The sequence below is a fragment of the Trichechus manatus genome, unplaced genomic scaffold (assembly GCF_000243295.1).
Source record: "Trichechus manatus latirostris isolate Lorelei unplaced genomic scaffold, TriManLat1.0 scaffold00021, whole genome shotgun sequence".
NCBI classification, from domain to species: domain Eukaryota; kingdom Metazoa; phylum Chordata; class Mammalia; order Sirenia; family Trichechidae; genus Trichechus; species Trichechus manatus.
Window position 1 is genome coordinate 16,777,302 of NW_004443957.1, and position 15,157 is coordinate 16,792,458.

Below are 15,157 nucleotides of genomic sequence, written 5' to 3' on the forward strand. Positions count from 1 at the left end.
TATATTTTAATTTTTAGTGGGAGCCTGATTAATTTAAACTAAGATACAGCAAAATGAATGAGCTACTGAAACACAAAAAATCATTTGTGGAAAATTACTCTTTAAATCCTCTTGTATCTTGTCCTTTGTTATCTCAAATCTTTGATGTTTGTAAGCTCTTAAATGTATCTTTGCACATAGATAGTGCTATGCCCGTACAATGAAATACTATTCAGCAATGAAAAATGAGTTGGTTATTTGTATACTCACAAATAGGGAATCAAGATTCAGTGAATCCAAAATGCCACTGATTTTATGTAACCCTGGGAGAGAACAACCCTCTAGTTAAACTATGACATACCATTGATTATAACATGCAGCCCTAATACAGAGGCAGTTGGAAAAAAAGTACTTCTTAGACTCAAAGACAAGATAAAAAATATATATATGTCTACTTTTTAAAAAAGAATTTTGTTAGGATAAGCCTGAAAACAAATGTGGAAGAATGTATATCTGTCTGTCATATTCACCACTGTACTCCTACGTACAGTGTTTTGCACATAGTAGACAAATACGTATTGTGAATTTTTAAGTTATGCGTTTCTAGAACGTTATTTTTTTACAGCTAGCATATATTGCATTTGTATTCAGAAAAAATAAATCTTAAAAATAAATTTACATTATTTTACATTATTTGTATGTTTCAGAGTATCAGCAACGGGTAGAACTAACTCCTTTCTTCAGAACTGATTTGAAAATCTGCTTTGTTATAATTGTTTGACTTTGTAACATCCTTTTCTAATTATCCCATTATATCTTTTTATAACTGTCGTTAAATACCACCCCAAAACTTGAAGTAGTATCTTTCACTTTGTAGCTGCTGTGCATGTCCACAAATATGTTTATATAAAAAAATCCAGTTGCCATAATGTTGGTTCCAGTTCCTGGTGACCCCGTATGTATCAGAGTAGAATTGTGCTCCATAGAGTTTTCAGTGGCTATTTTTTGGAAGTAGATCACCAGACCTTTCTTCAAGACACCTCTAGGTTGGCTCGAACTTCCAACCTTTTGGTTAACAGCCAGCCCTATTAACTATTTGCACCACTCGGACACCACGTACCACATAAGGTATCAGAATTAAGTAAAATTATATGTGATACCTGATGAACATTTAATACATATTAGCTATTATTTTGATGGTATTGATTCTAAAGCTGACTTCTTATTACTCAATTCCTGAACATTTTGAAGTTTGGAAAAGGAAAAATTATATGTATGTTTGGGACTGGTGAAAGGAAAAAGGTTTGAATTTTTTGGTTTATAGTATCCATGCATAAACATGCAAAACATTTATACAATATCTTCTTTGTTTTTAATTCCAAGTATTCCATGATTTTATCCCTTTTTTCTATTTCAGGTCGAGACTTCACAACAGCTCATAATAAGCAACCTTCAGTGCTGAGTAAGTGGTTGGTTGCCTGCTCTTTTCTCAATCAATTCAAATCCTGCCTTATTCTGCCAACAGATTGTTCTGATAAGATTTTAAGTCATTTGACCCTTTTTGCCTCTTAATCCACCACCCATTGATACCATATACGCTGTGATATAAAATGTGTTCAGGACTGTTTTACTGTAAGTAATTTATTTGCAAGAGTAAATGGTTAATTTTTTTCTTTTTAAATAACGTTGAAATCTGATGAAGTGTTGTTGGACTCAGTCATTTTTGTAGACCAGAGCAAAGGACTGCTATATAGTGTTATCTTACAGGCGATACTTATATGCTGCCTATTTTGCTGTAGGAAGTAGTTCATCCTCACAGGTTTGATCCTTTGAAATTAACTTTTACTTCTGAACCTATTGCTTTTGTTGTTTTACTTCCCTACTTTGTTTTGCCTCTCTGTTAGATTTAACTTATGATACTAGAGTATCGTATAAATTTTTGAAGTGTGTGAAATGCTATTTTGATATCTGTATTTGCTTCAGGTTCAAGATACCAAAAAAACCCTCAGGAGTGGGTTGAACAAACCCCAAGAATTAGGAGTAGGATGCGAAGTAAGTAGATAAATCTCTACTTATTATTAAAATAATTTTTAAGTTTATTTGCTGTGTTTTTCTTGATTATCTAACATAGGAAAATATTTGGTTCTTCAGGTAAGCATTTGCATTGTGATTTCATTAATAAAGGACAACTGTGATTACTAATTCAGTAATTTTTATTTGCTTGGACTGTCAGGGGATGGATTGTTTACAATATAGATAGTGGTATGAGAAAGCCAGTGGTTAATGAGTCTAGATTTGACAAGCTGTCAATTCTAGCAGCAGTACAATCATACAGGATAATGAAATTCTCTTCTTTTGACAATACCTACTTTTTGTTTTTAATAGACTGTTTATATAAATAACTCCTACCACTTAGAGTAGCTTTGCATACCCATAATTTTAAGTATTAAAGGCTGAAAGCCACAAATTATATTTTCATGTTGAGGTTTAGGATGGATTAAATGTCACAGAATTTAAAAAATACTGTAAACAGGTGTGATGAAACAATCATCATTTGAATTCAGTGCCTATCATAATTTCTGTAGAAATATATCTGCATTAAATCTTAACTGTATGAAAAAATATCCATTCATTTTCTCTGCCTTAAGTGACCCTTAGCCTCTAACTCTTCTTTATTCATCTAACCACAATAGGATTCAAGATCATCAGGTATCCCTTTATTTCTGTTTAGATAGAAATCCCCGATGATAAATAGCTCTTGCTCATGAAATGACTAACTGTGTAATTGGACAATTGTTTTTCCATCAGTAAAGTAGTAATGGTCACAATTCGTTATTTCTCAGTGTCAGCACACAGACTTTTTTCCCACATACAAGTGAATTCTCCAGCAGTCTAAAACTCAACTAGCATTTTGCCCTTGCTTTATTGTTGGCTGTCATTTCTTATTGCTGTGAGTGTGTGCTTGCTTTTGGAAGACCATTTCCTCTAACAGTTTGCTCTTTCTGACCTGTTGTAGTTAGGAAATCAAATATTAATAATTTAATTTATTAGAGAATTATGTTTATAACCAGAATCAAAAATTAAAATTAACTTTGGATGAGGACCAGAGAGACACTCTTGGAAGTAAGAATACATGAGTTTTAGTATGTACACTGTGAAAAGCTCAGACACTGCTTGTGTTATTACCTAGTTCATAACTATATATGCATTCTGAATAATTAATACCAGATAAATTACTTCCAGATAAGTGAAATAGTACACATTGTTACCAGAAAATTTTTGTGTGATTTTTATTTCCTCTAATAAGAAATTGTACAAATTCAGTGCAGAAAGATATATAGTCATATTGAAGATCTGACTGGAATGCAGAAATAGATCTTAGTTTCTAAATTGGTAGCTAATTTTTTAAGTATTTTATCTGTTTGTATTCCAGCTTTGTCTTAAAAAAATAAAAAAACCCAAACCCGTTGCCATTGAGTCCATTACTACTCATAGCGACCGCATAGAACAGAGTAGAACGGCCCCATAGGGTTTCCGCAGAGCAGCTGCTGGATTCGAACTGGCGACCTTTTGGTTAGCAGCCAAACACTTAATCACTGCACCACCAGGGCTCCACATTCTCTTAAGTGAATATATTTATTATGGCTTAAATATTTGTGCACTGGTTGATAACCATCTGCCATATATAGGTATTGTATTGGGCTTTGAGAGTTATGTGAAATAAGATGAGAAATTTGCAAGCATATTAAGGTACGCATAACAGATTTTCTTAGACCTTTTAACCACACGAGAACTTAAGGAAGAACAGTGAACAGGAAAAAAATACTTCAAGTAGGAGAAGACTACAGTGATTCTTCAGTAGCCTTATCATAGATACCTCTTCAATCCAAGACCATTTTTAAGAATTTTTTCTTAGTATTCCAAATTTCATATCTCTTTGTCTTAAATATACATTTCTGCCAGCTTAGATGAGAAAAAAAAGTCCTTTTTAGATACAGGTCTTCAAGAACCTGCGGGGACTTTAGATCCTTATTGTCACCCTATGTTAGCACCAGTTCCCTGGGTAGACAGGTTTTTGCCTACTTCCTAACCTTTTCAGAAAGATAGGACCACTGTCTACTTTTTCCTGTTTCCCAGGTGATAAAATAATGAGAATAGGGAAGAATATGTCAGTTAGGGATCAGACTTCTTTACACATGCTTTAAAACCTGTCTTAAAGGTGGGATAGAGAAAAGGGGGCAGAGTTTGTTGTTAGAGCTCTTGGGTTTCAGTCCTAGTTCTTCCACTTATTAGTTGAATGATCTTGGGAAAATCACTTAACCTTTGTGAACCTCAGTTTTCTTACCATTAAAGTGGAGACAATAGTGCCTATAAACCGAAGAATAGTTTAGCTTAACTAGTGAAAAACGGTCTGCCTTGAGCATTATGCTATTTTAAGAACTATCTCTATGGGATCACGTTGACAATAGCGACTCCAAAGATCATATAGGAACCTGAGGGGGCAGAGAGTTTATGTTAATGAGGGGGAACAACTGAAAAAAGGAGGGTGAGAATGGTTGCACAACTCAAAGAATATAATCAATGTCACTAAATTGTACATGTAGAAACTGTTGAATTGGTGTATGTTTTGCTGTGTATGTTCTCATCAGGAACAAAATAAAATTTAGGGGGAAAAATGAAGTGAGAAAAAAAAGAATCTATGTACACCTGAAACACAATAAAATATTGTTTAAAAAAATAGTCCCTATAACTAGGTCATTTTGAGACTCAAATGATTTTATATATGCCCATTGCTGTTGAGTCAATTCCAACTCATAGCAACCCTATGGGACAGAGTAGAACTGCTGCATAGAGTTTCCAAGGAGCAGCTGGTGGATTCAAACTGCCAACCTTTTGGTTAGTAGCTGAGCTCTTAACCACTGTGCTACCAAAACTCCAGTTTTATGTATATGTGAGTGCGATTTTTTAAAGTCTAAGTACCACATAATTATTAAGGCTCACTTAATAGTTACCAATATATGATGTAATAATTACCAATAATTATAACTATGTGGAGGTTCTGTGCCCTTACTCCTGGCTTTTATAGAGTGATTATTACCATACTCTCCAGACTGGGAAAACTTAAGCTTTATCTTTTAAAAAGTTTTTTTTTTTTTTTTTTTTAGGAATTTATGTTACCATCTTTAATAATATTTTTAATAAGAGGGATGGACATTGCCTTTTAGACAGTGACCTGCCTCAGCAGTGTATACACTGCTAAATATGTTTTTGTGCTCCATGAATTAAATAAATACTGCATATGGTATGTAATAACTATTACTTAGCTATTCTTTATCATTAACATCATCATAGAATAACGCTTCACAGCATATATATATACATTTTTCCCCTCTCATTTGATCTTTGTAACCACAGAGTGAGGTAGGATAAACATTATGATTGATTTTTTTTTCCCAAGTAATTCAGTCATAACTTTGGTGACCTAAGTTAGAAGACTTCTAAATGATGACGTTTCCTAGTCTAAACTAGTAATTTAAAAATATGCCTCTCAGACTTAGAGTTGATGTCATTTTGTCTTTTTTAAGGTTTTTTTGGTTATATGACCAAAATGAAGCTATTTCTGTATCTTAGCAGTACTAATTTTATTCCTCCAGTTTAGCCCAGCGTTTCTCAAATGAAAGCTGTTGATAAACTGCAGAAAGGTCATTTAAATACACAAAAGTTAATAAGTCTTCAGGCAACTGACAGGTGGCAGTACTGGTAAATGTAGGTCATATGGATGAGACAACTCAGCCTCTCCACCTCTGAGCCCCAACCCTCCCTTTCCTCTCTCTTAGATGTTACAGCCTGCTGCCATGCAGGAAGGATGGGGGTGGGGAGGGAAGGGTTAGGATAGTTTTAAACTTATTCCCTAAAGTAATGATGGAAGTAGAGAGTTGATGGAGTTGTGAGAAAATTATTTTTGAGATCTGTTGTTTTAGCTACGAACCTAAAACAGAAATACTTGTGTATTAACAGAAATGGTGAAAGGTTTTTAAATGTAATTTTAAAAATGTTAACATTTGAAATGGTCAGAGGCCTCAGAAGAAGTATTTGAATCATTTGGGGTAGAAAAATTGGGCTTCATATTAAACACTTTATATAGTTTAGTAATCCATACCCATATTTTGTCCTTTTCCCCTCCTTTACAGCATCTTCACCAGGCAAGAGGTCAATATATAGCAGTTTTTCCAATGGTTATAATACATTTCCTTTTATAATACTTGTGCTTGTTTGCTTTGTCATCCTAACTTTGTCCCAGCAGTTTCACCAATCCGGTTAAATGAGTATGGCCAGTGCTTCAAGGCTTTCACATAAATTAATGTATTAAGTGTATATTTATACTAGACCACCACATGCTGTGAGTTAGTACTAAAAAAAATAGGTCTTGTGTCTCAAGGGGCTTTCAGTCAAATGGGCAATTGGATATCCTACTTTTTCTTCTGTTTCTGGCTGATATCTGCTTTCTTTTCTCTTGGTAGAATTTGTATTTTCTTTCTCTATTAGAAGTAAATTCATGAAACATAAATTGATAGTCTTTTCTTTTTTTTCACCCCTGTCATTAGATGACAACGTTCACGTTCAGAAATCAGTACTTGGAAACCAATCTCCGTCAACCTCCAGCCAACGTAAGTTTGTCTTTTCAGTTTCTATTAAGTGAAGTCTCTAAAATTGGCGGTCCATATTTTTTTTTAAATTTTGATGGCAAAATAGTTTTTAAATTAGGCTATTTGAAAAATTATGTTTTAAGCACTTCGGAAGAAAAAGTATATATTTTACTAGCAGTTTGAATTCTCTAAGGACAAACTATATGAAAGAGCATCTGGTTTTCCCCTTCCCTTTTTTGTCCAGAAGACCAAAAGTAACAGTTAATAAGTAAGTAAAGTTAGTAATACTATTAACCTATTGAACCCTGCTGAATCAGGAAAGACAGCACAAAGTATAATATAATGGGATTATCACAGGTTTTGGAGTCTGCAAACCTGGATTTGAATTACATAGAACCATTTACCTGCTGTATAGTCTTGGGGTAAGTTTCTTTAATTCTCTAGGCCTCTTCATTATCCTGAATGACTACTAAAGGGAAAGTAATTTAACAGTGATTCTCAAACTTTTTGATCCCAGTACCCCTTTACACTAGTACAATTATTAAGGACCCCAAAGACCTTTTTTTTTTTTTTAAATGGATTATATCTATCTATATTTATCTAGAAATTAAAGTTGAGAAAATTTTGAACTATTAATTTATTTTAAAGTAATTTAGTAAGAGACAATAGATAAATGTTAACTTTGGGGAAGGGTAAGACAGTACACAGTACTGGGGAAGCCAGCACAGCTTATTCGGGGTAAGGTCATGGAAGCTCCATGGACAAATCCAAACTCCCTTAGGGACCAAATTACTGGGCTGAGGGCTATGGGGACCATGGTCTCAGGGAACATCTAGCTAGATTGGCATAAAATGTTCTATAAAGAAATGTTCTACATTCTACTTTGGTGAGTAGCGTCTGGGGTCTTAAAAGCCTGTGAGCAGCCATCTAAGATACTCTACCAGTCTCACCCCTTCAGGAGCAAGGGAAAATGAATACTAAAGACACAAGGGAAAGATTAGTCCAAAGGACTAATAGACCACAACTACCACGGCCTACACCAGACTGAGTCCAGTACAACTAGATGGTGCCCGGCTACCACCACTGACTGCTCTGACAGGGATCACAACAGAGGGTCCCAGATAGAACTGGAGAAAAATGTAGAACAAAATTCTAATTCAAAAAAAAGACCAGATTTACTAGCCTGACAAGAGACTGGAGAAACCCCGAGAGTATGGCCCCTGGATACCCTTTTGGCTCAGTAATGAAGTCACTCAAGAGGTTCACCTTTTAGCCAAAGATCAGACAGACCCATAGGACAAAACGAGACAAAAGGAGCTCACCAGCCCAGGGACAAGGACTAGAAGGCAGGAGTGGACAGGAAAGCTGGTAATAGGAAACCCCAGGTCATGAAGGGAGAGTACTAACATGTCATGGGGTTGTTAACCAATGTCATAAAACAGCATATGTACTAACTGTTTAATGAGAAGCTAGTTTGTTTTGTAAACCTTCATCTAAAGTACAATTAACAATAAATAAATAATAATAATAATTTAGTAAGAAGAGCAACCAGTTGCTTTGCATTTTTTTCTAATCTCTTTAATGCCTAGCTTAATAAAATGGAGCCGGATTCTCATATGTGTTTCACATTCAGTCTCTTGGGATGTTGTTTTGGGTTGAGTATCTGCGGAAAATCCAGCTTCACACAGATATATAGAATTTTAATAGCCTTTTCAGATATTCCTTTGATATACCCATACTCAACAAGTGATAGTTTCTTAGATGTTATTTGAAATGTGAAGTCTGAAACCACCTTGATGAGCTTTTTGTACTCTATTACATTAAAATCCATTGGTCTCCCCTGTACTTTGAATAGAATATCATGCATTGGTCATTTGAAAATATTCATTAAGTTATGTTGATCTTTCAAATTCATAATAAATTATCAAAAGATCACGTTTGTTGATGTTACCACCAATCTCGAGAAAAAAGATCTTTAGTGGGCGCTATCAAGTGCATAGTGACAGATTAAATGTTTCCAACATTCTAATTTTCATTTGAAAACTTGAATTTTATAATTGGCAATAAATATTGTCAACTGTTTGCCTAGAAGTAACAGGCTCACTTTGTTTATTTTCAAGAAAATACCTGCCAAATATGCAAGTCTGAATAACCATAGTTTGTCACTTGTTCTCCTAAGTAAAAATAGTGTTCCATGAGAAAAAGTAGCTAGTTTAGCGCTCATCTCAGTCACACAAAGTTCTTTTCCTGAGATAACCATTGTAGTATAGTATGCAGCCACAATTTCTTCACACAGAATGTTAAAAAGATACTGTTTTAGTCTCTTAGGGCTGCTATAACAAAATAGGTGGCTTTAAACAACAGAGAACAGAAATTTATTTTTTTCAATCTGGAGCCTGGAAGTTGGAAGTCAGGGCTTCAGGAGGGCTATGCTCTCTCTCTCTCCCTCTCTGCTGACCCTAGGGGAAGGTTCTTCCTTGTCACTTTCAACTTCTGTAGCCCCAGCATTTCTTGGCTTCCTTGGCTTGTAGACTGATCCTCACATGCTGTCTTCCCCCGTGTATGTGACTCTCTTTCCATTTCTGTCCTTTTATAAAATGCCACTCAGAAAGGATTAGGATTAGGACCCACCCAACTTCTGTATTACCTCATTAACTGTAACATTTACAAAGAAAAACCCTACTTCCCCAGACAAGGTCACATTCACTGGTACAGGATTAGGTCTTCAACAGGTTAGGTCTTTTTGGGGGACACAGTTCAGTCCATAACAGATTTATACTCAAGGGCTGAGATTTAATAAAGTGAATAATTTATTTTAACTGCTTCATGAAGGACAGTCCTAAGTGAAACTGGCTTTTTTTTCCCCCACCTTGAATGCATGAAGGTGAAACATACAGTGACTATACTAGTACAGTTCAGTGCCACTGCCTTAATTCATGCTAAGGCATCAGCAGTTTTTTCCCCCATTGTTTTTGCATATCAGTGCAAATGTCGACACAGTGAAAAAGTCAATAATATCTTGTATTATGAGAATAGTTTTCTCATGGACCCTCCTGAAATGGTCTTTTATTATTATTTTTAATTGTGATAAATATATATGTAACAAAACATTTGCCATTTCATCATTTTTTACATATACAATTCAGTGACATTAATTATGTTCATCATGTTGTTTAACCATTACCACTATCCGTTTCTGAATTTTTCTGTCACTTAACAGAAGCTCAGTGTCCCCTAAGCAATGACTTCCCCTTCCCTCCTCCCTTCTGCCCACCCCTAGTAACCACTAATAAACTTTGGTCTCTAAACACTTGCCTATTCTAGATACTTCATGTAAGTGGGTACATACAATATTTGTCCTTTTGTGATTGACTTATTTTACTCAGCATGATACTTTCAAGGTTCATCTATGTTGTAGCATGTATCAGGATTTCATTTCCCTTATGGCTGAGTAATACTCCATTGTAGGCATGTACCACGTTTTATTTATCCATTCATCTATTGATGGACCTTTAGGCCGTTTCCACTTTTTGGCGTTGTGAATATTCCTGCAATGAACATTGTTGTACAGGAATCTATTTGTGTTCCAGCTTTCAGTTCTTTTGAGTATATACCTAGGAGTGGAATTGCTGGATCATATGGTAATTCTTTGTTTAGTTTTTTGAGGAACCACCAAACTGTTTTCTATAGCAGGTGTACCATTTTACATTCTCACCAGCAATGGATGAGGATTTCAGTTTTTCCACATTCTTGCCAATACTTGTTGTTTTCTGTTTTTGTTATCATAACCATCTTAGTGAGCGTGAAGTGATATCTCATTGTGGTTTTGATTTGCATTTCTTAATAACTAATCATATTGCACATCTTTTCATGTTTTGGCCATTTGTATTTCTTTGGTGAAATGTTTGTTCAAGACCCTCGTCCATTTTTTGATTGGTTTGTTTATCTCTTTGTTAAATTGTAAGAGTTCTTTATATATTCTGTATATTAAATCCTTATCAGATACATGGTTCCCAAAAATTTTCTCCCATTCTGTAGACTGTCTCTTCACTTTGTCGGTAAAGTCCTCTGATGAACAGAAGTTTTTAGTTTTGATGATATCCAATTTATCTATTTTGTATTTTGTTACCCTGCTTTCCATATCATGGCTAAGAACCCATTGTTAAAAACTAGGTCCTAAAGCATTACTCCTATGTTTTCTTCTTGAAATTTTATGGTTTTAGTTCTTACATTTAGGTCTTTAATCTATTTTGAGTTAGTTTTCGTATATGGTGTGAGGTATGAGTCTAAGTTCATTTTTTTGCTTGTGGAAATCCAGTTGTCCTAGCACTGTTTATTAAAGAGATTATTCTTTCCCCATTGGATGGACTTAGTACCCTTGTTGAAAATCGATTGGTCATAGATGCACAGGTTTATTTCTGAACTCTCGAGCTATTCCATTGGTCTATAAAATAGACGCACAAAAATCAGTTGCGTTTCTATACATCAGCAATGAGCAATCTGAAAAGGAAGTTAAGGAAACAAAACTGTAAAAATGGCTTTGGAGTGGGGTCCTCGTCTAACTTCACAGAGGGAAGAATCATTATCAATATCAACAGCCCAAGGTGTTGATATGAGGTGGAGGTCAGACCTACCGCCTCTCTCCAACCTTTTTACCAATTCTGTCCCTCCCATGGCATCTAAATGACTAAAATACCTAGGAATAAATTTAACCAAGGAAGTGAAAGACTTGTACCCTGAAAGAGTCTTGAGGTACCCCGTGGAGCCCACAGACCACACTTTGAGAACTGTTGCTCTAAAAGGTCTTTAGTACAATTATTAGCCCAAAGCAGTCAGTCAATAAATAGGAGGTGTAAAAGTGTTACTGTTCCTATAATATTATTGACTGATTAAATGAACTGGTTTATGAAAGAGTGCTTTATAAGCTTGAAAGCACCAGATAAATGTAAACTGATATTATCATTATTGCCAGTAATAATTGGGCATGAGTTGCAAAAAAAAGGTACTAGTGTTAACTTGCATACTACAAAAAGATAGTCATCAGTGCAAGTAATCTAAAGGGGCAGCTAGCTATATGGAAGATAGCGCTTATATTGCATCCTTTTCTTTATACCTTTATATACTTCAGAAACATTCCACCTTGAATAATTAGTCATGTAAACTGCTGATATTCTAAATTGAAAAATATTTATAAAATATCTTTTAATAGTTTATTTCCCAACTCTGTAACAGTAGTAGTAATGGTTATACTTTATTAACTGTATTATTTCTGACTTGCTTATACCATTTAGTATGTTTAAAATTATTTTTATCTAAGACTTATAATTTTTACATTGAAGTATGTAATTTTATTTCTAAATAGACATATACATAGTTATACACATAACTTAAAGCCTATGGTGTGAGATTTTCTTGAAGGCATGTGATAAATTATTTCTTCACGGAATAAATTATTTTATCAGCTCTCTTCTTTAAATTCCTTCCTCTTTTACCTAATACTTATAAAGATTAATATTAGTTTAAAAGTCACTATCACTTGAATCTAAGAAAATGGTATTCATATATCTGTTCTTTCTTTCCCAAACAGAAGTGGCTAGACAACCCAAAACTACAGGTTTTTTCCAGAAGTGGTGGTGGTCACTTCTACTGGTAGCTGCCGTTGCCATTGGGATTTTTTGGTCCATTCATACTCCTGAGGTAGAAACCACTGCTGTTAAAGAGTTCCAGAACCAGATGAGACAACTTAAGAGTAAGTACCAAGGTCAGGATGAGAAGCTGTGGCAAAGGAGCGAGACATTCCTGGAAAAACATCTTAATAGCTCCCATCCTCGGCCTCAGCCTGCCATCTTGCTGCTCACTGCTGCCCGAGATGCTGAAGAAGCACTGAAGTGTCTGAGTGAACAAATTGCCGATGCCTATTCTTCCTTCCGTAGCGTCCGTGCCATCCGGATTGATGGGACAGGCAAAGCTGCTCAAAACAGTGATATGGTCAAACTAGAGGTAGACCAGGAACTGAGCAATGGATTCAGAAATGGCCAGAATGCAGCTGTGGTGCACCGCTTCGAGTCACTGCCTGCAGGCTCTACTTTGATCTTCTACAAGTATTGTGACCATGAGAATGCAGCCTTCAAAGACGTAGCCTTAGTCCTAACTGTTTTGTTGGAGGAAGAGACGCTTGGAACCAGCCTAGGCCTAAAGGAAATTGAAGAAAAAGTGAGAGATTTCCTCAGAGTCAAGTTCACCAGCTCTGACACACCCAACTCCTACAATCATATGGACCCAGACAAATTGAGTGGGCTCTGGAGCCGGATTTCTCACTTAGTCCTGCCTGTGCAGCCTGAAAATGCCTTGAAAAGGGGCTTCTGTTTATAAGGGGTGAGAGAAGAGAAAATCATGTCTCAAGTTCTGAGAATGTTTCAGACTTTCTAACCAGAGACAGGATTCAGAGCTCTTTTTGAAAGAACTAGTTTCTTTTTAAAGGAAGTTAAGTTCTTACGTAAACATGGAACATCTAAATCATTTATTCAACATTAATTATCTGTTACTTGAGAGAATCACTTCACTATTTCAACCAAGAGTTGTGTTAAGGGTAGCCTCCCATAAAGGCTCTTTTTAGATTCTGGGCTGAATCATTATTGATCGGGCATGGCCAGTGGGAGGGATTAAGCTCCTTTCCTATGAATCCTCCTAATTCTTTAACTTGGATTTTTCATAAAGTTTGTTGAGTTATTAGTAAGGCAGCTTCCTAAATGCAACTGTGGGTTTTCCCATCTTGTTCTTTTTTACAACATTTAGGTATGAGTTCCTTAGTAAGTCATTGCTTATAGGAACAAAAGTAATGAACAGTCATCTGGCTGTTTATTTGGATTTTTTTCCTTTGTTTTTGGCTAGTGGGGGAGAAGGAGGCAAGGGAAGAGAGAGAAGTTGTGGAAAGGCAAGGAAAAAGGTCTTTAAGATGTTACAGTAAGCCACTGAGACTTATTAGTCAGACATAGGTATATAATCTCTGTTACCTCAGTGAAGTGTGTTGGGACTTGTTTTTTACATATCCTTTAAGAAACTCTTGGTTTTCCCAAGGATTTTTCAAGCATGTGTATCATGAGGCTTAGTATATTTGCTCATTTGATTCATAAGGGTGGGTAAATACAGTTTATTTGGCCATAGCGTGAAGCTTTTGAATAAGGAAAGATAATTTCAGGAATTAGTAAACCATTTGTTACCAGCTTTTCTGGGCTGTTGAAGAAGGATTTAATTTTCTCTGTGTCTGCTTGTTGTAGTCTGAGTCCTTTAATGATGCTCTATAGCAAATATAAAGGTTTACTATGCACGTGATAAATTTAATTGAGTGCCTCCAGCCAAAAAGAAAATGAACTTTACCGCATATGAAGAATGTTAAAATATATTTGTGTATGATATAATCTTTCAGTTGTAATGTTGCATCTATAACTGAGCTTTCTCATCTGTCAACTCCTTTGGCTTTCTTAGAATCTTATAATTTAGATACACTTCTTCCCCCACCCCCACAAACCTTTAAATGAAAATATTGTTTTTTGAGTATAGCGCCAGTCATTGGCTTCATCGTGTACCTCTTAAGGGTCCCACCACCTGTAAGTAGAGAGTGGTCCGGTTTCTTTCTACTAGGACTACTAGTATTCATAAATTTTTACCCCTTATTATAATTTGTTCCTGTCAAAAGTCAGAGTGTCTGATTTATTTTACAGAGGATTCTAAAACAGGAGTTTGAAAAAAGCTTATTTTATACAAACATATGGAGAAACTAAGTTTTTATTAAATGTTTCACTGACCAAAATAATTTTAAAGTAACATATTAATTATATCTTTCAGGAAAAATAAGTCTAGCCACCAATCTGTAAATGACTTTAAAAGCTATTTTAGTAATTTAAATAAATTTGCTTTCTTGGTTTGTACTCTTTGTGTTGTAAATTTAATATTCGTAAACCTTTTTTTTTTTTAATTCAAGTGTTTTCTTTACACTTGAGCAATTTTCATGACTTCTGCTAGGAGTAACAAAGGCCAAAGAATTGGAGACTTTCACAAGTACATTGCTAAAAATGGAATAGCCATGATTTTCTGTTTCATCCAGGGGTTTTGAATTATTACTAAAATAGTATTTATTTAGATATTTCCATGCTTACTTGATAGTGAATTTTATACACTTCAAACATGAAAGACTTGGCAAAAAAATCTCCAGAGCAGTGTTTCTCAAACTTTATTGCATTATCACCTCCTAGAGAGCCTTTTTAGATATATTTTTCTAGTAACTCCCCCATGAAATTTTAATACCACATATGTACTGTATATCTGTCTATGAACTGTATATGTATTTGTGCTTTATATATACAAAAAGTTAAGTTTTTCTGCCCTCTCAAACCAGTCTTTGCCCCGGTTGAGAATGCATACTCAAGAGCATCTGTATTTTAGATAGCTGCTGCCCAAAACATCATTCTATTTTCTATTCACAGTATCATAATCCTTTCAGAAGGGAAATTTTAGTAAGTCACCAGCGTGGA

At 35.1% G+C, this 15,157-nt stretch overlaps 1 protein-coding gene across 3 annotated transcripts in view; it reads left to right on the forward strand.

The window, feature by feature from the left end:
• TOR1AIP1 (torsin 1A interacting protein 1) overlaps positions 1 to 14,554 on the forward strand; it is a 41,790-nt gene extending 27,236 nt beyond the window's left edge. For all 3 annotated transcript variants that reach the window (XM_023728082.1, XM_004372875.2, XM_023728081.1), the window contains 4 exons: positions 1,397 to 1,441; positions 1,963 to 2,031; positions 6,585 to 6,647; positions 12,214 to 14,554. In XM_023728082.1, coding sequence (XP_023583850.1) covers positions 1,397 to 1,441; positions 1,963 to 2,031; positions 6,585 to 6,647; positions 12,214 to 12,998 — 962 coding nt within the window. In that variant the 3' untranslated portion in view covers positions 12,999 to 14,554. The remainder of the gene's footprint in view (positions 1 to 1,396; positions 1,442 to 1,962; positions 2,032 to 6,584; positions 6,648 to 12,213) is intronic.
• The last annotated feature ends 603 nt before the right edge of the window (positions 14,555 to 15,157 follow it).